General features: G+C 43.2%; 1 protein-coding gene across 1 annotated transcript in view; it reads left to right on the top strand.

Annotated features, from left to right (window-relative positions):
• The window catches only part of sgsm2 (small G protein signaling modulator 2), an 89,417-nt gene that overhangs the window by 40,765 nt on the left and 20,944 nt on the right, over nt 1-27,708 (top strand). The window contains exons 3-8 of the mRNA XM_034700765.1: nt 15,028-15,196; nt 22,699-22,866; nt 24,710-24,777; nt 25,702-25,850; nt 25,937-26,071; nt 26,963-27,087. Coding sequence (XP_034556656.1) covers nt 15,028-15,196; nt 22,699-22,866; nt 24,710-24,777; nt 25,702-25,850; nt 25,937-26,071; nt 26,963-27,087 — 814 coding nt within the window. The remainder of the gene's footprint in view (nt 1-15,027; nt 15,197-22,698; nt 22,867-24,709; nt 24,778-25,701; nt 25,851-25,936; nt 26,072-26,962; nt 27,088-27,708) is intronic.

Below are 27,708 nucleotides of genomic sequence, written 5' to 3'. Positions count from 1 at the left end.
GGCGTGAGGGGCAGAAACCCCCCAAGAGACCACACAGTCAATTTACACTAAACCTCCCCGAGCCGATTCCTCAGACGCTGATCCTCCAAACCATCGCTCACACCATCCACACTTGCATGAGGAGGATTCAGCGGAGTCCTACGTCTCTCTTTTCCTGTTGCTGCCTTTTTTATTTATTTTTTGCTCTCTCATCTCTGCAAAAACTAAAAACAGCATTCAGTATTTCTGAACATCTTTGCGGTCTTGATCCGTTGTGCATCTCCTTTCCCTCGATATGGCGGAAGAGGAGGACGCGCCAGCCTCCCACCTGCAGCTGTCATCCGTGTTGACAAACAGCAGTCACTGGTTACTGAAAGCTGTGTCCTCCTCTGAAAGCTGCTATTAATAAAAATCACTCACACATTTTATGACTCAGTAAAGAGGCTGCAGCATCACAGAGTCGTCCCTATTTGCCTTAATTCATGAGACTTTTTTTACATCATCCAGTTAAAAGGGACATAAATACAACACCTGATTGGTTTCATGAAAGTTTGGACTTTGGTCTTTTGTATCACCTGCCTACATTTGTGATAAAGTCATTACAGAACTTAGTTTTTAGGTTACATTAAGTGTGGATAAAACTGCTTAAATTGCTCCAAAATAACAAAGATTGACGTTTTCATCTTTATTCTTTTTGCAACAGGAAGCAGAGTTTTCCATCTTGCACGTCTTGACCTTTCTTAATGTCGTCATTACATTACGTTGCATGCTTTGCAGCAGTGGCTGGTCATTTTCGGGGCGCTAGTGCTGCTCCCATCATCTCTCACAAGGAGAACAACAGACCTTTAGTGGACTAAATTCTTAAGTTAGCTTGAAATAAACATGCTAATTTTAAAAGGACAAGAATTATGATTTAGTCAGGGAACAAAATGTTAAATGTCTCGTTCTCAGCAGATGTGTGTCTAACATGAGTCTGGTCCTGCTGGAGGTTTCTGCCTGTTAAAGGAAGTTTGTCCTTGCCACTGTAACTTGCTAAATGCTGCAAAGTGCTCTGCTCATGGTGGATTAAGATGAGATCAGTCTGAGTCCTGTCTGTGAGATGGGACTGGATCTGATCCTGTCTTGATGTTGGGTCTTTGTTAATAATAGAACATAGAGTACGGTCTAGATCTGCTCTGTTGGGGAGTCTGAGGATCAGCGGCTACAGATCAGTTTGAGATCTTTATGTCACCTGAGGAGTCTGAGGAGAACATTTGTTGGGATTTGGCGCTGTATAAATAAAGATTGATGATTGATTTATTAAATGTGAAATAAAAATGTAGATTAAAATCATTTCTTAACGTCCCTGATTGGTCAGGTTTTTCCGGCCTTGACTCTAGCTGGAGGTTGAACGTGTGTTCGCTCCCCTTTAGTTGAAGAGATTGGAGTTAAAGAGTGTTGCAAACCACCAGCCAACAGGTGGCAGCAGATAGAAACATCTCATGAATTGAAGCATATGAGTGAGGCATGCATCGTTGTGGTATCAGTGCATCTGTGAGAAATCGTGCCCAAGTGGCGACCCCAAGCCTTCAAAAATGAAGTGCACAAAAACTGCAGTTCCTCGAGTGTCCACTTGGTGCTGGCTCCAAAAGCAAAGGAATCCCCATTAAGTCACATGTTAAAATGCACAATTTACATCAGAAATGAACATGTTTACAGCCTGGTGCAGAACAAAGAAAAACAAGATTTGGTCTGATTGCATTTTTTTAATTCATACACATAGCTCAAGCTACACAGAAATTTGTATAAATATAAAGGTGGCTTCAATCTATCTGCATATTTGCCAGGAGGTTTAAGTCCTGCCTCAGCTCCACCTCTTTGTGTCTTGACTGCTTGACCACAGGTTAGTTAGTAAGTTGGAGTCAGAATGGTGACCCCAATCATCAGGCTTCAAAGTGTCTCTACAGAAACCAAAGGGTGAGGATGTGAATCATTTCAAGATGCTCCAAAAAATTACATCACATTTCCTAAAAATATCGATTTACGCACCGGCTGATTTCTTCTTATTGCAGGGTTCAAAAGGTGAGTGGCGTCAGGTTTGATTACTGGAAGTCTTCCCCCAGAGGAGGATATTAAATAGAAATCTGCCTCAGAGCGAGCGCTCCGTGTAGAGGAAGATCTTTGGCCTGTGTGTTTGCTTTGCTTTGGTTTACAACATCACAGCCATGCTGCTAAAAGTGAGTCAGCTCTCTGTGTCTGATTGATTTCACCTCTCAAGGTGTGAAATTAATATTTGTCCTTTTACTCTCACTGGAGTTAGGAGTGCACGGGTTGAAATTAGCGGCTTAAATTTCCTCACATTCATTTTTTATGTTGAAAATCTTCATCGGTAAATGTTTTTCATACAGGATGTTTGTTTTAAACCTTATACAGCTTTAGTTCATCAGAATGAGGAGAAAGCATTAAAGGGATTCTTTAAAGTGTTTAACTTGCTCGCTTTTGGCAGTCACATTTGCTCTCTCGGCATGGATGCCAGATTAGGCTTTGGCTGTAGCTGCTTAGTTTGATTTTCATTCTCTCTTTGTCTACGGTGGGGACCATCGTACTGAAACAACCCATTTAATTACCATTAAGAGAAACAGACTGCAGGATCAAAAATCTTGCAAATTTGGTCACTTGTGCAGAAGTCCGAAACAACTGAAACCACAGAAAGTTGCTGCGAGGAGATGAAACAACTGTACGCAAAAACAGCAAAATGAATTTGTATGCAGACGATGTGATTTTCACTCCGTCTCCTTCTAATCGCCCGAAACATTGACTCAGCTCCAAATCATCCAGGACTTTTTCCAGGCACGTATGTTTGACTCACTTTCCCAGCAGAGTGTCTTCAGAAATGGCCGGATAAACAGCGCTTTGTCACCTGTTTGGCAGCAGACTCTGTGATATGCTCGTGGGAGTCGGGTAGCTTGAGGACAAAGTGGGAGGAAAGAGCAAGTGTTTCCCGTCTTATCTGCTAAAACCAATATCACCTCTGCTGTTTTCATCTCTCCCTTATGTGTTATTTTTTTTTTTTCCCTCGCAATCTCCCTCCATCTGTCTCAGGACTCTCTTTCCGTAGCAGCCATCTACCCCCCCCCCCTCTCTTTCTTTCTTTTTCTGTCTGCACCTGGTTGAGGAGCAGCAGCATGACTCATAAAGTCTGACTTTCATAAAAGGAATAAAAATAGTCCAACGTTGTGCTGGGAAAGGCAAGTGATGGATCTGTTTTTAAATATTTCAGAGCCTTGATTTATTGCTGGGACCGAATATAAAGCTGGCCCTTTTGAACATGGATTAAATAAGGAGTTCAATCATTTACGTATTTTCATTTATAAAGGTTTTGCAGGTTGTGCGTCTAGAAGTCATCACAAGCTGACGGATTTCTTCAGCCTGCAGCCACGGCATGACTGTAATAGCTGCAAATAAATCAGAGATCATTTCTGGCTCACAACAAAGCGCCAAATCTTCAATTTAAAGCTCTCTCAAACAAGAACTTTCATCTGATGTTACTTTGATAAAGCTCCCAGCTGATTTCCACACCACACTGTTTTGATCTATTCCAAAACTTTTCCCAAATAAGTAATTTAGACCCCAAACTTAAAAATAAATGACCCAGGTTAAAAACAATCCCATGTAATCCCCTCAGTACATTGTCTGGTGTGAGATTACCTTGCTGTAGGGGATGAGGGGCTGCCTGTCCTCTCTGTAAAAATGAAAGATATCCACTTTTAGCCGCTCTAAGTCTAAATCAAACCGTTCTGCTGCTCCCAGAGATTTGGTTCAGTGAGGAGACTCAGAGCTGTAATCACTTCCAGAAGTGCTTCCTTCAAGGCTCTGAATAGACGGGCTCTCTATCAAATCCTCTGTGGCTGTGAGGTCTTTGCTCAGCGCTGCGTGTACCGTACATAATGTTATCGGCTATTAAAAGCCTACGATGAGCACAGATTTGTCCTCATGTGCACTCAGGATATGTGATGATGACCTTATGTTCTTCAGCTCCATCAGAAGAAGATTTACAACCAAAAGCCTGACTTCAGATGTTCACTGCATCTCTTCTACATTGTGATTTTTCAACACTTTGACAATATTCTAACTTTGGTATTCATGATTTTTGTGATGCTCTTCTTGGATTCCCCTGAAATACTTCATATTCTGACAGTTTGCACAAACTAACTAAAAAAATGTGAATCAATTAACCGTAGAAGTTCAACAAGGTATTTTAACTATAAATGTAAAGATTCATATTTGATACATTTTGCTACAATACGATATAAAGTGATATGATGCGATGCAATTTGTAACAATATGAATCAATAAGATAAGATACATTTATAAACAATGCAATACAATATGATACATTACAAAACGGTGTGATACGTTTTGAAACGATACGAAGCTTTACGATATGATACAATACGAAACAATACATTATGATACGATATGTTTATATATAATACAATGTAATATGATTTAATACGTTTCAATACAATGTAATACAGTATCTAACAATACATTATCGATATGATATGATGCAATACAATCTGTTATGATACAATACAATACATTCAGGGTACGTGATTTGATATGATACGTTGAAGTGTGATACTACACTTTGCATTAGGATACAGAACAGTACGATACGATATTCTATAATTTGTTGTGTTAGGATACATTACAGTATGGTGCCATTTGATACAACACATCATAATACAGTTTGTTGGGTTTAGATAAAATGTAATATGATAGGACGTATTACATATAATACCTTGTTTTCCCTGTAGGGGGCGAGTTTCCTTGGACCTGATCTCTGCATAGATTTATCTGTGTCTGCATGCAGTGATGTTTTAAAGGTGACATATCACGCTTTTTTCATCAATATATATTGGTCTAAGAGGTCCCTAAAACACGTCTTTAAAGTTTATGCTCAAAAAAACACTTTGAAATCAGATTTTGACATGCCTGAAAAACCCTCTTCTTCAGTCCTCCTCAGAACAGTCGGTTTTCTCCCTGACCACGCCCCCTCAGGAGGTGGATGTGGCCTCGGCTCTCCAGCACGTTGATCTAATGTTTACATGTTGGCTGAATATACACAGCTGCGTTACTTCAACCCTCTGAATCGGATCCAGAATCTAATCCTGACGGAGAGGCGCCACCTGTAGCAGGACCTTCCTGAAGGATTGGTCATAGATTTAGTGTTTCTTGTTGTTTTATTTATCAGTATGTAGACGTGTGTCTTGGTACAAAGCTACGAACATGTAGCTATGTGGCTATGCTAACTAGCGCTAGCACTTATCCATGATAAATAAAAATCATCCACTAGATCTTCAAATCTGCAGACGTGGGGAGTAAAACCGACCTCTGCCAGAAAGGCAGCGGGACCTTTCTGAAGGATTGGTCACAGATTCTGTGTTTCTTGTTGTTTTAATTGTCAGTATGTAGACGTGTGTCTTGGTACACAGCTACAGCTACGAACATGTAGCTATGTAGCTATGCTAACTAGCACTAGCACTTTTCCATGAAAAATAGAAATCATCCACTAGATCTTCAAATCTGCAGACGTGGGGAGTAAAACCGACCTCTGTGTTTATTAAGACAGCCTACAACTAGCATGCCTCCCTCCTAAGCTCCTTGTTAGCACACACGTGTGCAGGGAATGAAAAACGGAGGAGGGGATTCAGTATTATTTTATACAGTCTATGGGCTGAACAATCTCCGAGCTCTGACTCCGTGACAGACCGGATATTGTTGTGACGTAACAAAAACACTGAAGTCTGAAACGGCTCGTTTCACACACATTTACAGAAAGGTGGAGAAATCAGAACAGGGGCAGAATGGATTCTTTTCATTTTCGGGGGGTTTGTAGACATGCCAGGGAAACATATTTCAGGTAGAGAACCATTAAAAAGTCGATTTTGCATGATATGTCACCTTTAAAGCAGACCTGCTGAACACAGCTGCTTAATGTGTTTAATGAGACTGAGCCGTTTTGGAAATAGTCTATTGAACAGAACGAGCTGATAAAATGTTGAAAAGGTAATAGGGTGTAATTTTGTGGGTGATTTCAGCACAATGAACAATCCACTTTACGTCGCATGGAATCATTTTCACTTGTTTATATTTAATGATTTATGTTGATTAACATAGAGCTAATGAGTCAGCAGGTGGGTAAGAGTAGATTGAATATTCAGACATGTGTCGATTGTTTTGGTTTCAATTGGACGCCTGTTCTTCGACAGCGTTTCTGCTGACTGAGGGAATAAACCGCAGAGTATCTTGGAGGTAGTGACAGGTGGATCCCGAGCCGTCCCCGCTGACATCATTAGCAGATCTAATGAAGGCAAAGCTAATTAGGCATAATAAAGCAGCAGCACTTATCTCCTTTCTATCTGTGTCCGTCCATCTGTCTAACAAACTCGGGTCTCCTGCTGCTGTCAGTCTCAGACTGTCTCACCACTCCTCAATAAACAGCTCCAGCTTCATCCCAGCATCCACGATAAGGTTTCTGTTTTCTGTCTCATAAGTTTCTGCAGAAAGCTCAATGATCCGCCAAGTAGAGCTGTAGTCTGGCCTTAAAAGTTAGACCCGACCCGACCCGAGCCCGACAGAATTCTGCCCGGACCCGTCCGAACCCGAATGACCTAGATTTTTTTAAAGCCCGAACCCGTTTACAGCCCGACTGCCCCGACAATATTCATTACTGATCTGGCTAATTTTGCGAGTTTTGGGTAGGATGGTCTGTTGATCTTCCACCAGCTAAAAACATCAGTTTCATCTTCCATGACGGTTGTTTTAATGTAGCGAAATACCTCGTCGTCTTCCCACTCAGCTCGCTGTACATTTTCCCACTCCTCAAAATTCACTCTTTTTGCCGGAGGATGAGTGTACTCGTCTCTGGAGAGCTCTGGGTCTCGAGTCTCCACATCTCGTGGTGCACCTGCAGCACCGTGCATAGCTTGCAGAAGAGTGCGGGCATGAGCATGTACGGCCTCCCTGTCTGAGTGTGACAACATTCTCAGCTGGTTAAATTTTGGCCAGAGGAGAGGAATGATGCGGCCTTTTAGAGGTCCTGTATTATCACTTTACGCGCGAACCAGTGCTTGTGCCATTGACGCACGACTGCTTGCTGAGGGGAGTCCAGATTCACCTGACCGGTCATTTACCACGCAAGCCCGAGCCCGAGCCAAGCCCGAGTAAAATGATAGAAATTATGACCGAACCCGACCCGACCCGACCCGACCCGACCCGACTGTCGGGTCGGGTCGCCAAGTTCTGCAACAGTCTGATTAAATATAACTGGAAGGTTGGCCTTCAAACTCCTGCAAATAAAAACTGAATAACTGGCTATGAAAGGAGAGAAATTCTTTCTACTCATGAAGACCGAAACTCAGAAGACTTCAGAATGTGTCAGAAGCTACCTTCATGCACCTTCATATACAATGCTCTTTGGTGGACTCAGGACGTCAGGGATGTTTGCTTCTGGAGTAACTACTGCTAGGTTGTTGGTTGGTTTTCAGTAAAGATTTCTCAAGTGCTAGTTTTTCAAAATGGTTTTCCCAAGGAATTAAAATATCTGCAGGTCTCATTCTCTCAAATGACCAACAGATCCTTTAATTACATCCAGAACACAGACTCAAAGCAGTTCCTTATTTAAATCAGTGTCTCTTCAGGAGAGAGAGAGCCAAGATGTGGCCGAATTGAGCTCCCAAGCGAGGTGTTTTTTTGAAGTGAGGGTTCAACAGAAAGTGCTAGAAACTTAGATGAAAGAAGGAAGTTAAACTGGAATAGAAGTGGGAGAATGAATGCTTAATAAGTAGTTTTTAATGTTGACCTTACACCAAAGCCTGTAAAAATGGATGAAGTGTCAGTGATTTAGTAACTTGTTGGTTTCTGAGGAGGCATTTGAAGCCCAACGATGGCGTTCGCCTCATTGGAAAAGCCGACTCCAGCTAGTTTTTAATGCAGCAAGGAGATGGAGCTAAAGCAGGCCTTAAGCCTCCTTGCAATCAGCTACAACATACCTGCAAGTCAGGTCAAGTCGTGCACCTTATTATGCATGTTTATAGATAAATCATAGCCTTAATGATCGTAACAGTAGTATACAAAGAAATCAACGCTTGGGATTTCTTGGCTTTTGCAGAAAGCCTCTAATGGACACTCGTTGAACTACAGGTTTTGCATTGCTGCATTAACTTCACTTTTTAACACTGGAAGTTGCATTATCCTTCAAACTCAAACTCACAGTCAGGTGGTGCAGCCAATTTCAGTTATTCAGCAGAAAACAGAGGCATGAACAACAGGCTCAGATTAATCCTCTGATATCACAGAGAGAAGGGAGCTGCGTGTGAGAGAGCTCTGATTGATGGCTTTAATAAACCTTCTAACTTCAGGCTTAACAAGCTGACAGACACAGAGTGGATGTCTGTGTCACCTTACTGTGTGTCATGTCTGTGCATCGTGGTTAATGCATAAGATGGTTGTGTGCGTGTGGGAGTAATTAAAGTAGGTGTCAGAGGTTGTGAGTACTTTAACAGCCGAACATAACTACTGTGATGAAACAGCAATAACTGCAGGTGACATGTCTCATGGTGCTCTGCATCTCCAGTTCATCCACACAACTCCTGAATAATTAAAATGTTTGTTGATGACACCCTCAGGTTCAGTTATACCCTGTGATAAACAAAGGAAAGAAGCTGCAAAATCCCCACAAGATATTTGATTTTAACATTTAACAACACACCTAAGGAAACTGTCTTCTCAATCACAACATAGTGATAAGGGATGCATTAAATGTTTCCTGCCAATAGGTTATCAGCCAACATTGGCAAGATATAGCAAGCCAACATACTCCAACATAAGTGGTGGTATGCAATCAGCTATTAAAACACAGAGAAGAAGAAGAAGAAGAAGAAGAAGAAGAAGAAGAAGAAGAAGAAGAAGAAGAAGAAGATTTTTTAGATTTTAGAAAACGCCTTTATTTCATAATAAAGTTAATCAGGCAAACGTTTAACAAAGAGTATTTCACATAGTTCACTCAGCCAAGACAATCATTAAAGGTCAGCTCTTCCTGATCAGAGACCTCGCACAGAATGCCCTCAAACCCCCACCTCTGCAGGAACTCCCCCATGTTCCTGGTGGCTTTGTGGATGCAGAGCTCCAGCCTCAGTCTGGCCTTTATGTTGCACCTCCACAAAGCCACAGGTAGATGGCCATTTTTGCTTCTCCAATTAAAAAGTTTTAGAATGTGGGACTTTGATTTATTTGTTTTGCTGTACCTGAATCCACAGATAAAAACAGGGGCAGAGTAAACAACACCAAAATGGCTAAAAACACCAGTTAAAAAGCTAAAAAACCAAGTCAGTCTCCTGCACTCAGTAAAAACATGAAACACGTTCTCAGACAAACCACAGAAAGGACACTCATTTAAAACAACAGGATTGATGATGGATAAAAACACGCTGGAGGCGATAGCACTATGTAAAATCCTCAACTGAAGGTCACTAGTCCGTTTTTTTAGAGGAGGTTTGTACAGAGTCCTCCACTGGGGTGTCTGACCCCCGAGTCTGTCCTTCCACACAAAGTATTCAGAGAGGAGCTGTTTTATTTGAAATTTAAGTCATATTTTTAGGCTTTTCCTCCTTTATTTATAGAGAAGAGGACAGGGATAGGGTAGGAAATTGGGAGAGAGTGGAGGGAATGACATGTGGAAAAGGAGCTTCAGGCTGGAATCTAACCTGGGCCGCCCGCTATATGGGCGTGCACCTTAAACATGAGGCTGAATCCGTGCCAAAAGTCCTCAAGTTTTAACCGAAAAAAATCTTTTCAGTCACCTGTAAAGTCACTATTGTGACCGAGCCGCAGTAGCCACAGCTAGCATCAGCGAATGCTGATTCAACAGACATATAAGCAGTGGCGAAGCCAGACAATTTTCAAAGGGGTGGCCAGATTGAGACCATTGCTCACACAGGGGTGACTGATTTAATGGTGTTTCTTAATCACTTACTCATTTACTCAAACAGGAAGGGACTGCCATGTAGTAACTGTCACTTTGACTACCACATCATGAAGATCTGCATAATGAGCTTTTTAATGTATTCCTAAACTAATATTAAAAAAGACTGACCAGCCAGTGTTTATTTTGGCGGTTATTTTAGATTTAATCTTAGTCTTTAGATGAAAATGCCTGTTAGTTTTAGTCACATTTTAGTCTTTTCAGCCCTTTATAGTTTCAGTCTAGTTTTAGTCGGCGGAAACTCAAAACATTTGAAGTTAAATAATTCAGCCTGGCCCTGCTAAAATGTCAAAAGAAAACATTCTTGATGTGACCACTGTGATGTATTTTGATTCTCTTGATTCACAGAAAAATGCCACGGGAGGGCTGTATTGCACATTTACGACGGTCCCTGAATGTACCTGCAGTGACAGAAGCACTGGACAGTCCGTTCACGGCACTCTGAAATGCATCTGCATCTTTCAACAAGGAGTTTATCAAAGCTTACTAATTGTGTCTGATATATCACCAAACTGGATTAAATCAAGCTGTAGACGGGAGCTTTTGACGGTGAGAGCGGTAACAACGTCAAATATTAAACAGACGTCCCCCGGTTGTGTCTTTGTCACTAACGCACAACGGGGGTAAAAATCCTCAATGAAGATGAGACAGATGCATGGAGGTGAGGAGAGCTGGTTCATAAAGCACACCTGCTGCAGGTAGAGACCAAGCTAACACTGAGCCCCTCAGATAATAACTCAGCCTGTCACAGGAAGTCATCACGCCATCTTTAAAGATTAGACGCACAGCAGGGAAAACAATGATTTTCACACTGTTAACAGCCTAAATTAGCAAATTTAGCCGTATCTGTTTCAACCCCAGCATAGCAAAATTATACAGACATTAAGAAAAGAAACATTTCAAACATAGTTAATCAAACTCACCTCCGACCTCTGGCAGGGGGGAAAAAAGACTACTCTCCTCCACTCGTCATGTAGGTGAACCGTGCATGTATAATGAGAGGTCAACCCGAGGTGAACCTTAATAATTACTACTTCTTCTCCTGTTATTGCGGTTCACATTCAGGTTGAGTGTATTACCCATAGACAGGTATTACCGCCACTATCTGTTCTGGTGGAGAACTACTTGTTAGAGGTGCGCTGTTGAATTGCGTCCCTGTGGGGACACGGACGAACAGAAAGGTTCCGCAAAAAAATAGTCTGCAGAGCAGTGGGGGGGTGGCCGAAGATTGATCTATGGTGGCCGTGGTCACCATTGGCCGCCCCCTGGCTCCGCCCCTGCATATAAGAGCTGCAGAAAGTTTATCAGAGACGAGCCAAAGCTAAAGCAAAGAGCAGCTCCTGATGATCACCTTCCTCCAGGTAGAGACTGAGGAATTCAGCAGATAATGTTTGGAACAGTACCCTGAGTCTACTCTTCAGACGTCTCCCTACCTGCCCTGTATGATGTGATCTCTACACACACTCACAGTCTGATCCACAACATCAGGGACACAAGTTTGACCACGGACAGATAGACTTCTGACGAGTTTGTAGAAGCCATTATTGCAGCATAGAAGAGCTCCAGTTCACAAGGACTACATAAATGAAGAGTCAGAGCTGATCTTTATATACACTTTGGTCTTTAATGTTAGCCTTTGTTACCCTCAGGTGTGCAGAAACTGGAACGTATTGTTTCGTGTTGCGTCTCCGTGATGGTTTCATATTGAATGTGACTTTCAGGTAAACTGTGTTGGGCTGGTCTCCCCTCAGCTCTAGCAGTCCCGGAGATGTGAAAGTTAAAGCATTTATTTCAGCATGAGTCCTCGATCTTAATACGCAGGCAATTATGCACATAATAGAAAAGATTTGATGATTCACCAGAGCCTCACAGACACTAAAAACATGAATTAGCGGGCTGGCAGTGAGGGAGGCTGCAGAGAGAGAGAGGAGAGGGGCGCGGTCTGCCCCGAGGGAGAGCTGCTCGCATCTTCAGCTCGATTTTTGTGTTTCCACAGAAACAAGCGAGCGTTAATGTTCCCTCCAAGTCTATTACACGCTCCCTGGAAAGCTTCACTTCAGCACCAACTTTACAGCCGCTAATCCTTACTATCCCTTAAGTCTTATTAGATACCCACAATACTTCTCAGCAGGTTAACGTGTTAATCTGCCAGAGTAAAGCTGCTGTGAATATACAGAGCTTAAACCCTCAAGCTGCTTAGTGCTTCTTCAGAGCAATAAAAGCAGACTATTAAACCCATAAAGCAAGAGTTTCTCCCAGTGTCAGAGAGAATGATGTTGTTGTTGGCCATAATATCCTGCTCCAATATCCACGCAGAGGCAGAGCACGATACAGTAGCTCAAAGATGATACGAGTTCAAACTCTTCTTTGTATGTTTGCAGAGAGCCCGATTTGCATGATTGCAACACCTTCTCAGAAACTCTTTATTCAATTATTGTCTACCAATAAGTCTGCACATTATTAAAAAGTAATAAAACCACAAACTACACACGTTGCAATGAGTGTGAAACATCTCTCTGCTTGTGTTTGCGTGAGTAACCGCGTCGCAGCTTTGCTTTTACCATCAGCTCTCACAGGCTCATTACGGCCGAGCCTTAATACAACAATAATAAAGGAGGGGGGGGGGGGGGGGGGGGGGCAGCTAATGGATGAGTCACAGCCAGAAAGAGACTGTGTTCTGCATATGAGTCAACGCAATCCTCTAGGCTATGTCTGGATTTCTGCTACAGCTAATACACTGATTTGCATTTTCACTTTTGCACAGTCATGGATCTTCATATATTCTGCGATCCCTCATAAGACGTCAGCACATTGAGGTTTATGTGGATGTTTGTTTGAATAATAAATATCAAACTTGTTTATGTGAAAATTTATGCTCAGAAGCTTCAAAACGCCTGAGTCAGAGAGTTTTATTTTTACCAAAACAACAAGCTGACGTGACGTCAGCTTTCACAGCGTGAGTCGGAGTGTGTTCCCCTTTCTTCTATCATCATCAAAGAAATTGAGGGAATCGTAGTTCAAGTCAAGCTTGGCCCACAGCAGCAGACAGACCAATAACAGTTTATTTATTTTTAATTGTTTTAATTTTTAATTTATTTTTTAATTTTTGTTTTATTCAATTTTTGTAATTATTTATTTACTTTATTTTGGTATTTATTTATACATGTTAATTACACTTGTATCATTTAAATTTTAATCTAATCTGTACTCTTATATTTGTTGTTGTTGTTGTTGTTGTTGTTGTGTGTCACTCTGTCTGCTGTCTTGGTTTTGTATTGTTTGCATTTAACAAAATGTCAATGAACACATCTGTGAAAACAAGAAGCTTGGCCCACAGCTGCTCTCAACACCAGCCATTTGTTACATCTACACATCCAATCAGCAAACACCATAATATGCGTTCCAATGAAACTGCTCTTCCTGCCTTCTCTTGCTGCTCCTCCTGCAAACTGCTTCACCAACTCCACCCCAGCTCCTTCTTTCTGCTGTGTCTGATTTTACCAGTGTCATATGTATCGTCATTGATGCTTGCTCTGTTCTGTACCCCAGAGAGTCTTTGCTGCTGCTCTCCCTGCCCTGGAAGAAAAAGGGAAGTGTGCTCTCCCCACTTAAGGCATTGGCATCCCATGTAGGCGTTATTTATTTAGCGCCAAATCCCAACAAACGTTCTCCTCAGACTCTTTCCAAACAGAGCAGGTCTAGACCGTACTCTATGTTCTATTATTAACAAAGACCCAACATCAAGACAGGATCAGATCCAGTCCCATCTTACAGACAGGACTCAGTCTGATCTCATCTTAATCCACCATGAGCAGAGCACTTTGCAGCATTTAGCAAGTTACAGCGGCAAGGACAAACTTCCTTTAACAGGCAGAAACCTCCAGCAGGACCAGACTCATGTTAGACACACATCTGCTGAGACCGTGTTGGAGAGAGGGAGAGAGGGAGATGAAGAGAGAGAGAGATGATAGTGGTGAGATGGATAGTAGTAGTTGTAGCAGCTGGACTCTGGCACGTCCACAGCAGCAGAGATCCAGAGGAACTGACGAGACAAGGGAGCTCAGGGACTCCAGAAAGGTCTATGGTTAGTAACTTTAATGGGACAGGGAGAGTTAAAGTGACAGAGGAGAGAGAGGGAAAGACAGGATCCTAGTCTGTCACAAACTAAACTTAAAGTGTTATCAAATTACCTGTTTCCAAGATTGTATCTAGTCCAGTATCGTTGATCTGATCAGATTCTTTCAGCAGCAGGGTCCAGGTTCCTTCATGGTTTTCATATGATGTAGAGAACTCTATCTGTTCTGCATGCCTTGCACATAAACTTTAAGATCATGTTCTTGCGCTGCTCCCCTGAAGGTCTTTTCTATGTCAACCTATTAAATATATCATGTCGTTGTGCAGAAATGATCTCATCTTCTTCTTCTACAACGATCCAGTTTTCTTTCTAACACCAAATTTCTGCTGCTGAGACGGTTTCCTGCCACAGAGATCATTAAAGTTTATGTGATCATAGCGTTAATGACCGGACACCGGAGTCCCTGCAGTGTAAAGATCACGCTCAGGGAGCAGCTGCACGCAGGCTACACCAGCTACACCACCTCGAACCCTCTAAATATTTAAACATGTCGGAGGCGGCCGGCGATCGTAACTCACTTCTGAAAATCACATTTCAGGTGACTGAGTCGCTTCTGATCGAATAAGCGGCCGTCATCTCTCTGCTACAACAAGACGAGCCGAGGAGAGTGTTCACTAATGACATTATCTGCACCCACAAGTCCATTAGCGAACTCTGAGAAAGCTGTAGGTGGAGTGAGGAGATGAGTCGCAGCGTCACGTTGACATTCAGATACAGACGACTCTGCATGCTGTGGATTCACATGACTGTTCTTCACACTGTTGTGTTCGGCTCATTAGCACAGATTTCAAACTGCAGACTTCAAATGAGCCTCTACTCCTTTGAAGATAAAACAAACACAAGTCAGCATGAAATGTTCCAATGTCTCGTCTCCCTCTCTCTCCAGCTGCCATCGAGGCCTGCATGGGTCACCTGCTGAAGAGACGGGCAGCCGGCTTCCTCCGCAGCGATAAGATCGCCGCCCTCTTTACCAAAATCGGAAAAGTCTACGAGACGGCCGGCGAGGTTTGTCGTAAGGTGCAGGAGCAGCTCCAGCAGCAGGCCGAGCTCACCAGGTGGGTCACAAAGTTAGTCTCTCCTGTATTCTTACTTTAACTCGACTGAATCTGATTGACTCTTTCTAAACGTTTAACGAACATCTCTGGATTTATTTAAGTTTTATTATTATTTTCTGACTGTCAGGATTCAATTTGTGCCTTCGTTAAGAAGGAGGAGTCCCTTGTCAAATCATGATGCACGAACAAATGCAGGATATTAAGCTTTGTTTGTTCAGCTGAACTTTCATTTGCCCCAGTTAAAGTCAATTTGTGCACATTAACATTTTCCCATTTTCTTGAAGTCTGAGGCCATGGTTCTCTGTCTGAAAAGGGTGGCTTGCCCAGAGTCTTTGCCCCAAATGGAGGAGTTGAAGTATCTTGGGGTCTTGTTCACGTGTGAGGGGAAGAGGGAGCGTGAGATTAACAGATGGATTGGGGCAGCATCTGCAGTGATGCGGACGCTGTACCGGTCTGTGGTGGTGAACAGAGAGCTGAGCCAGAAGGTGAAGCTCTCAATTTACCGGTCAATATTCGGTCACTACCCTCAGCTATGGTCACGAGCTGTGGGTAGTGACCGAAAGAACAAGATCGCGAATACAAGTGGCCGAAATGAGCTTTCTCCACAGGGCGTCTGGTCAGGATGCCTCCTGGACGTCTCCCTGGGGAGGTGTTTCGGGCATGTCTGTTTGGGAGGAGGCCACGGGGAAGACCCAGGACATGCTGGCGAGATTATATCTCTCAGCTCCCAGATAAGCAGAGGAAGATGGATGGATGGATGGTGTAACATTTTCCTTAGTATCTTTGTTTCTTTATAAAGAAACATGAAAGAGAAGAGAGGGGAGGTGTGCTCTCTCTGCCTCAGGCTTTGGCATTCCACGTGAGCACATGGAAGGGCAGTGAGCTCTCAGAACACCAAATATCACACACTGCATGCACTACTGCTGTATTATTATCTCACACCGATCTCTCAACTAAATGCCAAAGCAGCTTCTTCTTATTGTCTTTGTTTGTTCATGCATCCTGAAGGGACTTCTGGAGAACACCTGAACTTTTCACGCTGCTTCTCTTCCAACTTATTCTGCCTTTTTGTTGAACTTAAATATGTACATTTCTTATTCATTAACTTTGTTTTTCATTTTCAGTCCATCTCTCCTCGCACACAGAGTTATTATGATTATGTAAAGCATACAGACACACTCCATCACCTGCAGACTCTCTCTCTCTGTGGTCAGCTGAGTGTTCACTAAAGCCGAGCTATCTGTGTTCAAATCGTGATAAGCCTCAGGTCTAGGTGTGTGTGTGTGTATGTGTGTGTGTGTGTGTGTGTGTGTGTGTGTGTGTGTGTGTGTGTGTGTGTGTGTGTGTGTGTGTGTGTGTGTGTGTGTGTGTGTGTGAGAGTGTGTTTTCCTGCATGTATGAGTGTACACACACACAGAGGATGATAAACTGCTTCATCTGCAGGCACTTAGGTACTCGCCAAGCTGTTTGCAAGCCCATTAATTGTCCATTAGCATGAGCCACATGGCTACCACGTCTCTCCAGGGCTGTGGAGACGCTTCCAAATGGAGGGCGGAAGAGCTTTGTGCAACAGGCACACACACACACACACACACGCACACACACTCACACTCACACTCACACATATACACATGACGTAAACATCTAGGTCTGCTGAGGAGACGGACAATCAATGAAACAGAGGCATACAGTGTGTCATCACTGCGACATGGCAGCGATATTATGGGATGTAAATCAGCACTCAGCTCTCCGTCTTTATATCAGCCTCTTCCTCTCGTTCATCCGTCACATCTCATTGGCCTTTATTTCCCCGCACACACCGCACACACCGCACACACTGCACACACTGCACACACTGCACACACCGCACACACTGCACACACTGCACACACCGTCACTGTGCATGGATCTGCTCCTGCATATATGCACACAAATACACTTTTACACAGGCGTGTTCCCACCCTTACTCCTCTCCTCCTCTCCTTCCTTCCTCCCCCCGTACGCCATCCCACCTTAGGGCTCCATCTCTCATTTACCCTGGTTGTCATAGCAACATGGTGTGTGCCACTGGCGGCGAAAGAGGCAGAAGAGCATGATGGGAAACATGAGAGACAGAGAGAGAGAGAGAGAGAGAGGGGGGGGGGGGGGGAGAATATGAGCAGACATCAACAGAGGAGTTGCACAGTGAAGTGAATGGTAATTACAGCAGAGCAGGGCTGGATTGTGTTTGTGTGTGTGTGTGTGTGTGGTGTGTGTGTTGGTTGAAGGGGTTGTGTTTTAGCTCCTGTTTGCAGACGCAGGCTGCCGCTCTGTCTCAGGTCCTCGTCCGTGTGTGTGATGTATCCCCTTTTTTTTACACTCCTTTTTCAAGCTGTTCCTGAGCGAGGAAGCGACATAAAGAATCTGCCTCTCCTCCTCTCCTCTCCTCTCCTCTCCTCTCCTCACCTCGTCTCACTGACTCCCGGGGTAAAGAGCAAAACCAGCATATCATCTGCATTCATTGCCGACCCTGCAGGGCTCTGAGCCTGCTGAGGCATCAGCTCCCAAAAACACTGACGGATGTTTCCAGCTTTTTAAAACACAAGCTGCATTTTGAAAGATATTTATCAGACACTTTAGGATCTCCGGGGAAAACAGGACTGAGGACGGTCAAATGATCAGATGGCAAAATATGATCTGCAAGTCGAAGTTACATAATTGTCATGCTCTCCTCTAAGTGACTTCATTCCCTAATTTAGATGAATTTCAAAACTAAAAACAAACATGGAGATGTAACCAAAGAGGATCCTTCCTGTCAGACGTTGTTGATCAGGCTGAAAGTTTGTCAGATTAAACATGAAGGCAAACGGCAGTCCCAAGTCCACACCACATCATGTGTTTCATAAATCCAATATGTGCAGGTTTCAGTGGTCACACATGTTTTCTTTATCATGATGGAGCTCTGTATAAGAAGAGAGATGAACACTGTGCAAACCCACGGGCTGATAATTCCCCCTGACATATTTCTCGTCTCGTTCATTCGTCAGCTCAGAATGCAATCTGCTCGTAATCATGCCAGTCGATTCTGTCGGCTCCATGCTGACATTTGTTGACATTTTGAATTCATAAAGACTGACGACAGAGCGCAGCATGAAGGAGGAGAGACAGCATGACGTTTGACCATGTTTCCAACACACATACAGATCCAGGATCAGCGCTCAAACTAAACCCTGATAAGACCGAGTGCTTTAAAGTCTCAGATCACCTCAGAGTCTGAAACATATTGGATCTCATTGCGTGAATGTTGCTCCTCGTCACTTTGGTCTGCATGCAAACAACAACTAAAGACATCCTTTACAGCTGCACACTTCACAAAGAGTACACAACGTGAAAAGTAAGATTTCATAAGCAAACAAACAGAAAAACTGAACATTTCAGAACACCAAATTAGAAAGCTGTAATATTTTGATGCAAACTTGTTTGCACAAGTTGACTCTAAGCTATGAAAGACCTCGTTGTGATCTTTGTTGGTGAAATGAGAGACTCTTTAGAAAGATGGATGATGATTCCCTCACTCTTAAGACCAGCCTGAGACAATACTAACATTTTTGGCACAGTGTCAACAGGAAAAGAGGAATTCTGGACCTATTATTGTTGCAAATCTGCAGAAACAGATCCTCAAATGCATTTGCATATCCTCAAATAAACTACAGCCTGAGTTCAGGGCATTAAAACCATCACCTAACACTCAGGTAGATGGATTCAGGGAGATGGAAATCTTACGCATGGCACAGCTTTAGCAAAAGTCACGTGTATGATCAGGTTGTTCCTGGTGTTGCATTTACATGTAGGAATTAATCATGTTATAGAGTTTTGACCAATCAGAAGCAAGTATTCTAAACAGCCATATAAGAAAAACTGATAACAATAAAGACTTCTTTAAAATCCAGATTCAAACAAATAGGTTCAACGACCCGTCGTACTTTGGTTTGGTCGTCATTTAAATCCTTGTTGCATCTTCTTTTGGTTGATTCTAAAAACTACAGGAAGTACAAGTTTGAAGTTATCCAAACTTTAAAACTTGGAAGTTAATTTTCCTTTGTTTTAAATTTGTTGGCGTTAACCTTTACATTTATTTGTTCAGTCAGTCACAAAATCAACGTATTTGATGGTCTGGCCTTTTACAGTGATTCAGCTCAACAAAGATATTGAGTTCCTCTCTTTGAAACACACTAAAGTAATCTTTGAGATGCATTAATCTTTTCTTTTTAGCTTCTTAAAATAGTTATCTTTGTTCATTACGACACAGATAGTCCCCCCTCGGCTGGGCGTTGTTTGTTTCTACAGCTGCAGGATAGAAAGATGATAAAATAAAGCAACTTAAACATCATCCAAAAGTTGTCTTTGTGTGTTTGAAAACTTGAAAACTGACTGAAAAGGTTTGATTCAGAATGTTCTGTACAATGTAAGGCCTCCTCTCAGGATAAATGTCACCGGGTCGTCTAAGTCAAGGGAGTTTATTCTTATGAGAGCATGAATCTGTTCAGCAAATGTCAGAGCGCTCCGTCTGCCCGTTAGATAATGAGACGTCTTGTTTGTTCTGCTGACATCTGACCTGGAGGCACAAGAGTTTAGGTCAGGACTCCAGCACGGTGATAACGTCCTCCTCTGGTCCTGTTAGTATGGACGGTGTGTGTGTGTGGGTCGCTGAGGTCGCTGTGAGTGAGAGGAAAGCCTCAGTCTGCAAAAACACAGAGAGGAGTACTTAAACGGGGAAGAGGCGTTATGTTTGTTGGATCATCTTCTGTTTATATTCAGTCTAACTTTATAAAAAGAACCCACTAAAACTACAAACTTAAGTCGGGGTGTTTAGACAGTATTAGCTCTCCAAGTCAATCCTGTGACTCTTTCTTACCACCACTCAAAGGCCAGATATTTACACTCCTGTGAAACCTGGCCTGCAAAGTGTAACACAGAGGACATGTCTGATTCTGGTGCAGAGTTACAATAACCTCTAACCTCTTGCACACTGCATTTCTGCAACAGCGCATTTAACTTACACATTGCCCCGTGAAACTGCATCGTATTGGTGGCCTAGTGTGTGATTACACATTGCATCACGGGGTTGCAGAGGCATTAGAGGCAGGGCTTGTTTTGTTTTTGAATATTTATTTTGCTTTTCAGATTTAAACACATAAACAGAAAGTAGACATGTAGAAAGGACAGAAAAGAATGGAACCTACTGTATGACAGAAGTTAATATTACAGACAGTAGGTAGTTCCAAAATAACGAAAATATTAAAACAAGAAAAAGATACAAAAATAGACGAGAGGCAAAAGTGAATCTTTACCTCAAAGTTGATGGCACAGTCCGTCATGAGATGGCAGGTTTTCCATGGAGTCCAGATTGGGTTGCCATATCTTATAAAATATTTGACTCCTGTTTCTCAGGCAGCGAGTTATTTTCTCTAGCGGAGGCACAGCTTGTTAATACGCAGCTGGAGCGCCACTTACACACACACTCAGACATCACCACCTTCTGCCTCTGTTACTATCTCTGAGAGAGGATCAGAGACAGAAGTTACAGCTCCTTGCGTTACACATTACAGACAGGGAGCAACAGGGGTGTAAGTATCCTGCCTTGATATGGCAAGTAAGTAAGAGCCAATATATACTCCACAGAGCATGCAAACAGTTAGACAGGTAACTTTAAACAGCTCTACAATAAGAGTTAGCATCACTTAAGCTTTGCCTAAAAAGTCCAACTGTGACATAGGACGTAGCATTGAGGACTTTTTATTTCTAAAGGCTTTACTTTGGTGCACCGGCTCTGAAATCAGGTATTTAAAAACGCCATGAAACTCTATTTCCACTTTCAGGACTCCTGACTTGATTCAGATTTGAGCGTTGGTCACTCGGACTTGCATTCCGATTCAAGCATTGACTTCAGAAAAACTCAGAACATGGGCTGACTGATGTGTTCACCTGCATGTGGATGTTTCAGACTCCAGCTGATATTGACTGGAGAAAATGCAAATGAGCAGAGCAAATGGTTTGATATTTTAAAGAAGGAGGAGAAGATAGGTCAGCCTCAGACTTTATCAGATGTCTGCTCAGGATGAAGCTAAAGTTACTCAACCAAAAGATCCAAGATGGTTAGTAATTTAAAATTCTGATTAATAGCAGGTGGGCTGCAGGTATGTAAGAGTTTAGTACACATCTGAAGTCATCCTTACCCATAGTTTTGAGGGGAAACTGAGCTTCCACCTCAGACTGGATTCGGTCTTAAACAAGAGACCAGATAACAGAAGTTCCTAAAGTTAAAGCTTGAACGTTGAATATGAAATCAGTACGGAGGACACGACGCCTTTATTAGAAGTCACAGCAGCTCTGCTCCACCCTGCAGGCTTCCTCAGCCGAGGATGATCCTGTCTCTTTGGATCTGTTGTTTCTCTCTGACATCATCCTGATTTCCCTCCAACCCCTAGGAGGACTGTGAAAATCGTGACTTAGCCGAAACCCCTCCACACACACACACACACACACACACACACACACACACACGAACACACACTGCATGCACACACACAAATGCTGAGGGATTTCCAGCATCGTGACTGTGGCAGCCGAGCCCCCTCCGCACGAACACACAAACACACACTCATAAGCTCGTTGAAGAGTGTGAGCGTGAGTGGTTTTGATTTCTGCAGAAGTGTCAGGGATCAAACGGAGTCCGGCTGCTTTCTTCGTCCTCACATCATCAGTCTGCCTCCGTATTCATGAAGCACTCCAGCGGGCTGATGGGCGGATTTAAAATAACACCTTTTGTGCGACACGGCGTGAAAACAAAGCTGCTGTAATAAATACTGATGAGTATTAATGAATGAGAGTTTGTAGCAGCTTGTTATGTTGTTAAACGCTGCCTCCTGATGGTCAGACTAAATCAAATTACACATATTCATCTCTGCAGCACTTTAAATGTACATAAACCCTGTTACAGAAGAGGTAAGAGGATGTTTAATTGTTAATAGAAACAGAATTTGATGGTTTTTAAATCATTTAAAGTTTATATTTAATAAAAAATATGTATTTTTTTATCACTAGAATCAGAAATAACTCTGTAGTGGAAGTCACTGCATCCACAAATGCAAGTTAAAACTGAACCATGCAAAGAGGAAACTAAATATAAACCTGATCTAGAACCACAGAGACTTCTCTGGTCCTGAACCCGTCTAAGATGGACTGAGGGGAAGTGGAAAACTGTCCTGTGGTCTGAGGAATCAAAATCTGACATTCTTTTTTGGAAATCATGGACGCTGTGTCCTCCGCTCTAAAGAGGAGAGGGACCACCCGGCTTGTTATCAGCTCACAGCTCGAAGCCAGCGTCCCTGATGGTATGGGGATCATAAGAGTCCATGGCATGGGTGGCTTACACATCTGTAAAGGCTCCATATATACAGGTTTAGGTGTAACATGCAGGACTGTTGTATAACTGTCAAATCTGTTTCTTTGTGTTCCTGCAGGAGAACGCAGAGCGTGGGCCACGAGCCCCTGAGGAGACAGGGCTCGTCCACCACCAGCCGCCCCCCTCAGCCGCTCTCCGCACAGGCCATCAAACACATCTGGGTCCGCACGGCTCTGTTCGAAAAAGTGCTGGACAAGATAGTTCAGTACATCGTGGACAACTCCAGGTGATGTGTTTTCTTCTCCACAGCAGTGACTCACGGCTCCTCTGCAGGCCGGGCGCCGGGCGGGCTGTTGAGTCACCTGTTTAGTGTTTCTGCTCCGCTCATTGTCGGCCTGCTTTGTTCTGGATAACAACACGCCGTCCACGCTCGCTGCGTCACGCTCACCGAAATGATGCACTTGTAGCACTCCACTGAAATGATGCACTCTTAGCACTCCACTGATCAAAGGCTCTAACGTGAAGTGGGTCAGCAGAGTTCACAGACGTATGATTGCGTGATTCACACTCTTCAAACAGACACACAGACAGCTGGAGCCTTGTTTCGTGAGGCCGTGTTTTTGTTGTTCTATTTAGGAGCTCAGCGAATATAGAAATCATGACATCATGTTCGGACTGAAGCAGCGTGCTTTCAGAGCAGGGAGGTTGTTCCAGTTTAGCATCAGTACCAACAAAATAAAGTGCTCCAGAGTCCCTCAGGAAATCAATCACACACACTCTTTTTTTCTGCTTCCTGATTAGACCTGCAGCCTGAACTATGAAGCTATATTATTTCATATTTCTGTAGTCAAATGCTTCCAAACAAATACATATAAATATGCTTTCTTGTGTTGTTTACTTCCACACATTCCTGAAGTTTCCTACAGACAAACATCTGTAACAGTGAGTCTCCAGTTTTACCTGCAAGACACATTGTTTGATTCAGTCCAGGCTAAATGGCACATAACAGGACTTGCAGTAGGATGATCTCACAACAGCAACAAACAACAACAAACACAGTAGGCGAAAGCGATGCTGAGGCAGCCTGATCACTCACGTCATATCAAATCAGTGTCCACAGCACACTTAGATCAGGTTCAGCAGCCTTGTTGCACCGGTTGAAGGATCAATTCCCTCACATTCCTCTCTCTCTTAAGCAGTCCGGTCTAATGAAGGTAAAACACCCCAAATTATGAAGAATGTTGAAGTTGGAGTTCTCTCTAAAGGATTGATCCGCACGCTCCTCTTCCTGTGACTCGAGGACGCATCCACAAACGTTTTATCTTCCTTTTTTATGCTTCTCTAAACACAACACAGCAACTATCTTACACACCTCTTATTACATCTGTCTGTCTAACATGACTCTGGTCCTGCTGGAGGTTTCTGCCTGTTAAAGGAAGTTTGTCCTCTCCACTGTAACTTGCTAAATGCTGCAAAGTGCTCTGCTCATGCTGGATTAAGATGAGATCAGACTGAGTCCTGTCTGGAAGATGGGACTGGATCTTATCCGGTCTTCATGTTGGGTCTTTGTTAATAATAGAACACAGAGTACGGTGTAGACCTGCTATGTTTGGAAAGAGTCTGAGGATAATGATTGTTTGGATTTGGTGCGATATGAATAAAGATTGATTGATTAACACATGAGAGCTGTTTGAAAATAACATAAAAGCAACAACAAACAGAGGATTTAATCAATTCTTTCCCTCCATCAACATCGCTTCGGTCGTGGTGATTGGTTGATCAAGTCCATCATGAGACAGAAAGATGACGTAGTCCGACCTCGGCATGGGTCTTCACTTATTTGACATGTTTTTTTCTGCTGAAAATTCAAGCTTAACTTCAACAATAACCACAATTTGAACACAGAATAAAAAATAAGCTAATAAAAAGTTCTAAACTATTTCAGCCTCACTTGCAACCTCATTTTTTAACACCAAACCACTTAAGCAGTGTTTCTCTAAGTGTTTAAGTAACTTCAGGTTTGTTCAGAGATTGAAGGGCGATCAGGGAAATCTGCAGCTCATTAAAAACAGCTGACATTTAATATTCTCTGTGATTCACTGTCTCTCTCTGTGTGTTCGTCTCTGCAGTAAATACTACGAGAGGGAAGCTCTGATGCATGACTCAGTGTTCGGGCCAATCCTGGCAGCCCTGCTGGGTGAGTGTTTCACGCTGCCAACATCCCCAACACAAATGTTCTGATGTTCATGTGATATCAGCCATCAGGTAAACACATGCAACACCTGTTCCAGGGATCCCTGTCAGAAAAATGACCTCACACTGAACCGCTGCCAGAGCTGTTAGCGAGGAGACGCAGTTTAGAATCTCCTCCTGTGACAGTGTGACAGCAGACGGGAGACACATCGTTTAATGAGCAGAAACACACCACAACAAACTCTAACGCTAAAGACGACACAGACAGTTTGACGAGCGGCTGTGAGGAGGTGAACTCTGAGTACACACACTCAAGAGGAAACACGGTGAGAGGGAGGTCTTTAAAGAGAATCAGAGCAGAGATAAGTAGGAGACCTGCTGGACGGGAGAGGAACGGCTGCAGAAACAAACACCTGAAACACACACACTTTATGACGGTTATAACCTCACCTGAGTATTGATCCTGTCACACTGCTGATTACTGTCCCTTCTGCACTCTCTGTCCTCGTCAATCTCTGGTTATTTACAACTTTGAATCATTGCACGTCACAAAAAGAAGACTTACTTCAGCCTGAGTAACGCATGGAAAGATGCTCGGAGCAGAGACTCATTTCTTATCCCGTTTATTCACTTCATCAGCAAGGACCAAACCATCAACAGGACGCAGTTTGACAAGGGTTTATTGATTTCCTTGGAATAGAGATTCTGAGTTGATGTTGCTTGTTTGGGGATCCAACCATTGCACGACAAAACCCCTTTTTTAAGGCTCAATATATAAGAGGAAAGGAAGGAATTGATTCAGTTTAAGTATTAAAACAAACTAAAATAGGATAAAATAAACTCTTAGCTCGACCAATCAGAACATAACTGAGAGAGAAGAATATCTATGAAGGAGGTACCTAAATAAAACGTATGTGTGTGTTCTCAGTGGGGCCCTGTGCTCTGGAGTACACCAAACTCAAGACGTCGGATCATTTCTGGACCGACCCGTCAGCCAACGAGCTCGTTCAGCGCCACAGAATCCACGGGGCTCACCGAGGCCAAGACGCTGCAGCCGGGCGCCGGCCCGCTCTAGGGGTGAGTGAGGAGACCGGCTGCTGCACAGTCGCTTTGGATGTCCAGTTATTGTTTTAAAGTGGTTGTTAATTTTGTTTTCTCTGCAGATCCGTAAGAGGCAGTCGAGCGGCAGCATGTCAGACGATCGGTTCGCAGCATCGGCGAGGGAGTACGTCGAGTCGCTTCACCAGAACTCCAGAACTCACCTCCTCTACGGCAAAAACAACGTCCTGGTGCAACCGGTACGACTGTGCACGCTCACTCTGAGACTGTTGAGCCTACAAGAAGCATCATCTATACATACAGCATACCTGGAACATCTGTGCAACAGTTAACATGCAAGGGATAATGTATAGTGAGCAGGTGATCATGCAAATTAGAATCCAAACAGAGAAGAGATCTGTGTAGCTGCAGGTTACACTAATCCATAAGTTAATCCAAATGAACATTGTACCTAATTTGTTCTGGAAGAAAATCACACAAAAGCTACAATTTGTGCTTTTAACTTTCCATGTTGACTCTGCGTGTAAACTCTCGGCCCTTTTTAAGACTTTATTCAGATGTAACACATTTCCATGTGAAGCTGCTGAAGCCCTGAAGCAGAAATCCAACTGAAGCTTTCAAACACACAGAGCAGCGCCATGCACCCACTCAGCTGGTACACACATGAATTGCAAATGACAGTGATATCATATATTATTGTGCTGAACACACACACACACACACATACACACACACACTCGCTGTGTTTTGTATGTGTGATCTCTGGAATGAAAGCTGTCTTTCTCCTGCTGCTTATGTTCCTGCTCTGCCCAGAAGCTGCAGCACGTTCGGCTCTGGACGTGTAACCAGCATAAATCTTCCTCCCACAGAGCTCGGCCTCTGACAGAGAGATGCTAACACACATGACTGAGCACACACACGCATGGAGGCAGCTCTCACCACACGCTCTGCATGCTAACTGTTGTCTTATATGATCGTTCTCTTCGCTCAGTACCTCATTACTACATTCTATAGCTTTAATGTTCTGTATTTGACATGTCTTACAGTCTCAGTTTTCCAAAACCTCACACCTTCAAACTTCAAGTCTCACGTCCTGTCCTTCCTTCTTCCTCTTCTTCCTCTCTTGATAGAAGAAGGAGATGGAGGTGTTGCGGGGCTATTTATCACTCCACCAGGCCGGAGAAAACCTCACCCTGAAGTGGACGCCCAACCAGCTCATCAACGGCACGCTGGGAGACTGTGACCTGGAGAAGAGGTAACCTGAACGCCCTCCTTAAACTCCTGCATGATAAAGAAATAATGAAACACCGTCCTGTGAACATAGATGCATTAGAAGGAAAAGGTGATCAAGTTTGAAGACCTGGGCTCTTTTTCAACAGGATTTGTTGTAAGTTGTATGTTTAACCTAGTTCAGTATTGCTCCTGTGGTTTGCTTTGGTAAGGCAGAGCAGGCGGAGCTCTTGATTTGTCACTAAAAGGCTCAGATTGTTGCTTTAAAGCTGGCCAAACATTGGATGACTCATTGATCTACTTTTAACTTGTCGGCCCTATTGTTGTATCTCTGATATGAAATATTTTATTATATTCCATGAGCTGGTCTTCTTTTTTAAGTTATTGCATTTGCTGAGCTGTAAAAAAACACAACATTGGTCTGCTCCTCTCACTGGTTATTTCTGGTATTCAATGAAATGCTAGTCCGATCTGGAATCACAGGTTGAGGAGGCTACGACTCAGTCAGGAGCGGTAAAACATTCGTATAAACCCCACTCACTATAGGATTATTTGGACAAATAATCAGTAACAACAAGCCTAGAATCAGGCCACGCCCCCCCCCCCCCCCCCCCCCCCCCATAATCAATCAATCAATCAATCAATC

This window comes from Notolabrus celidotus, chromosome 14, assembly GCF_009762535.1.
Source record: "Notolabrus celidotus isolate fNotCel1 chromosome 14, fNotCel1.pri, whole genome shotgun sequence".
Classification (NCBI taxonomy): Eukaryota; Metazoa; Chordata; class Actinopteri; order Labriformes; family Labridae; genus Notolabrus; species Notolabrus celidotus.
This window is presented reverse-complemented; position numbering and strand designations above follow the sequence as displayed.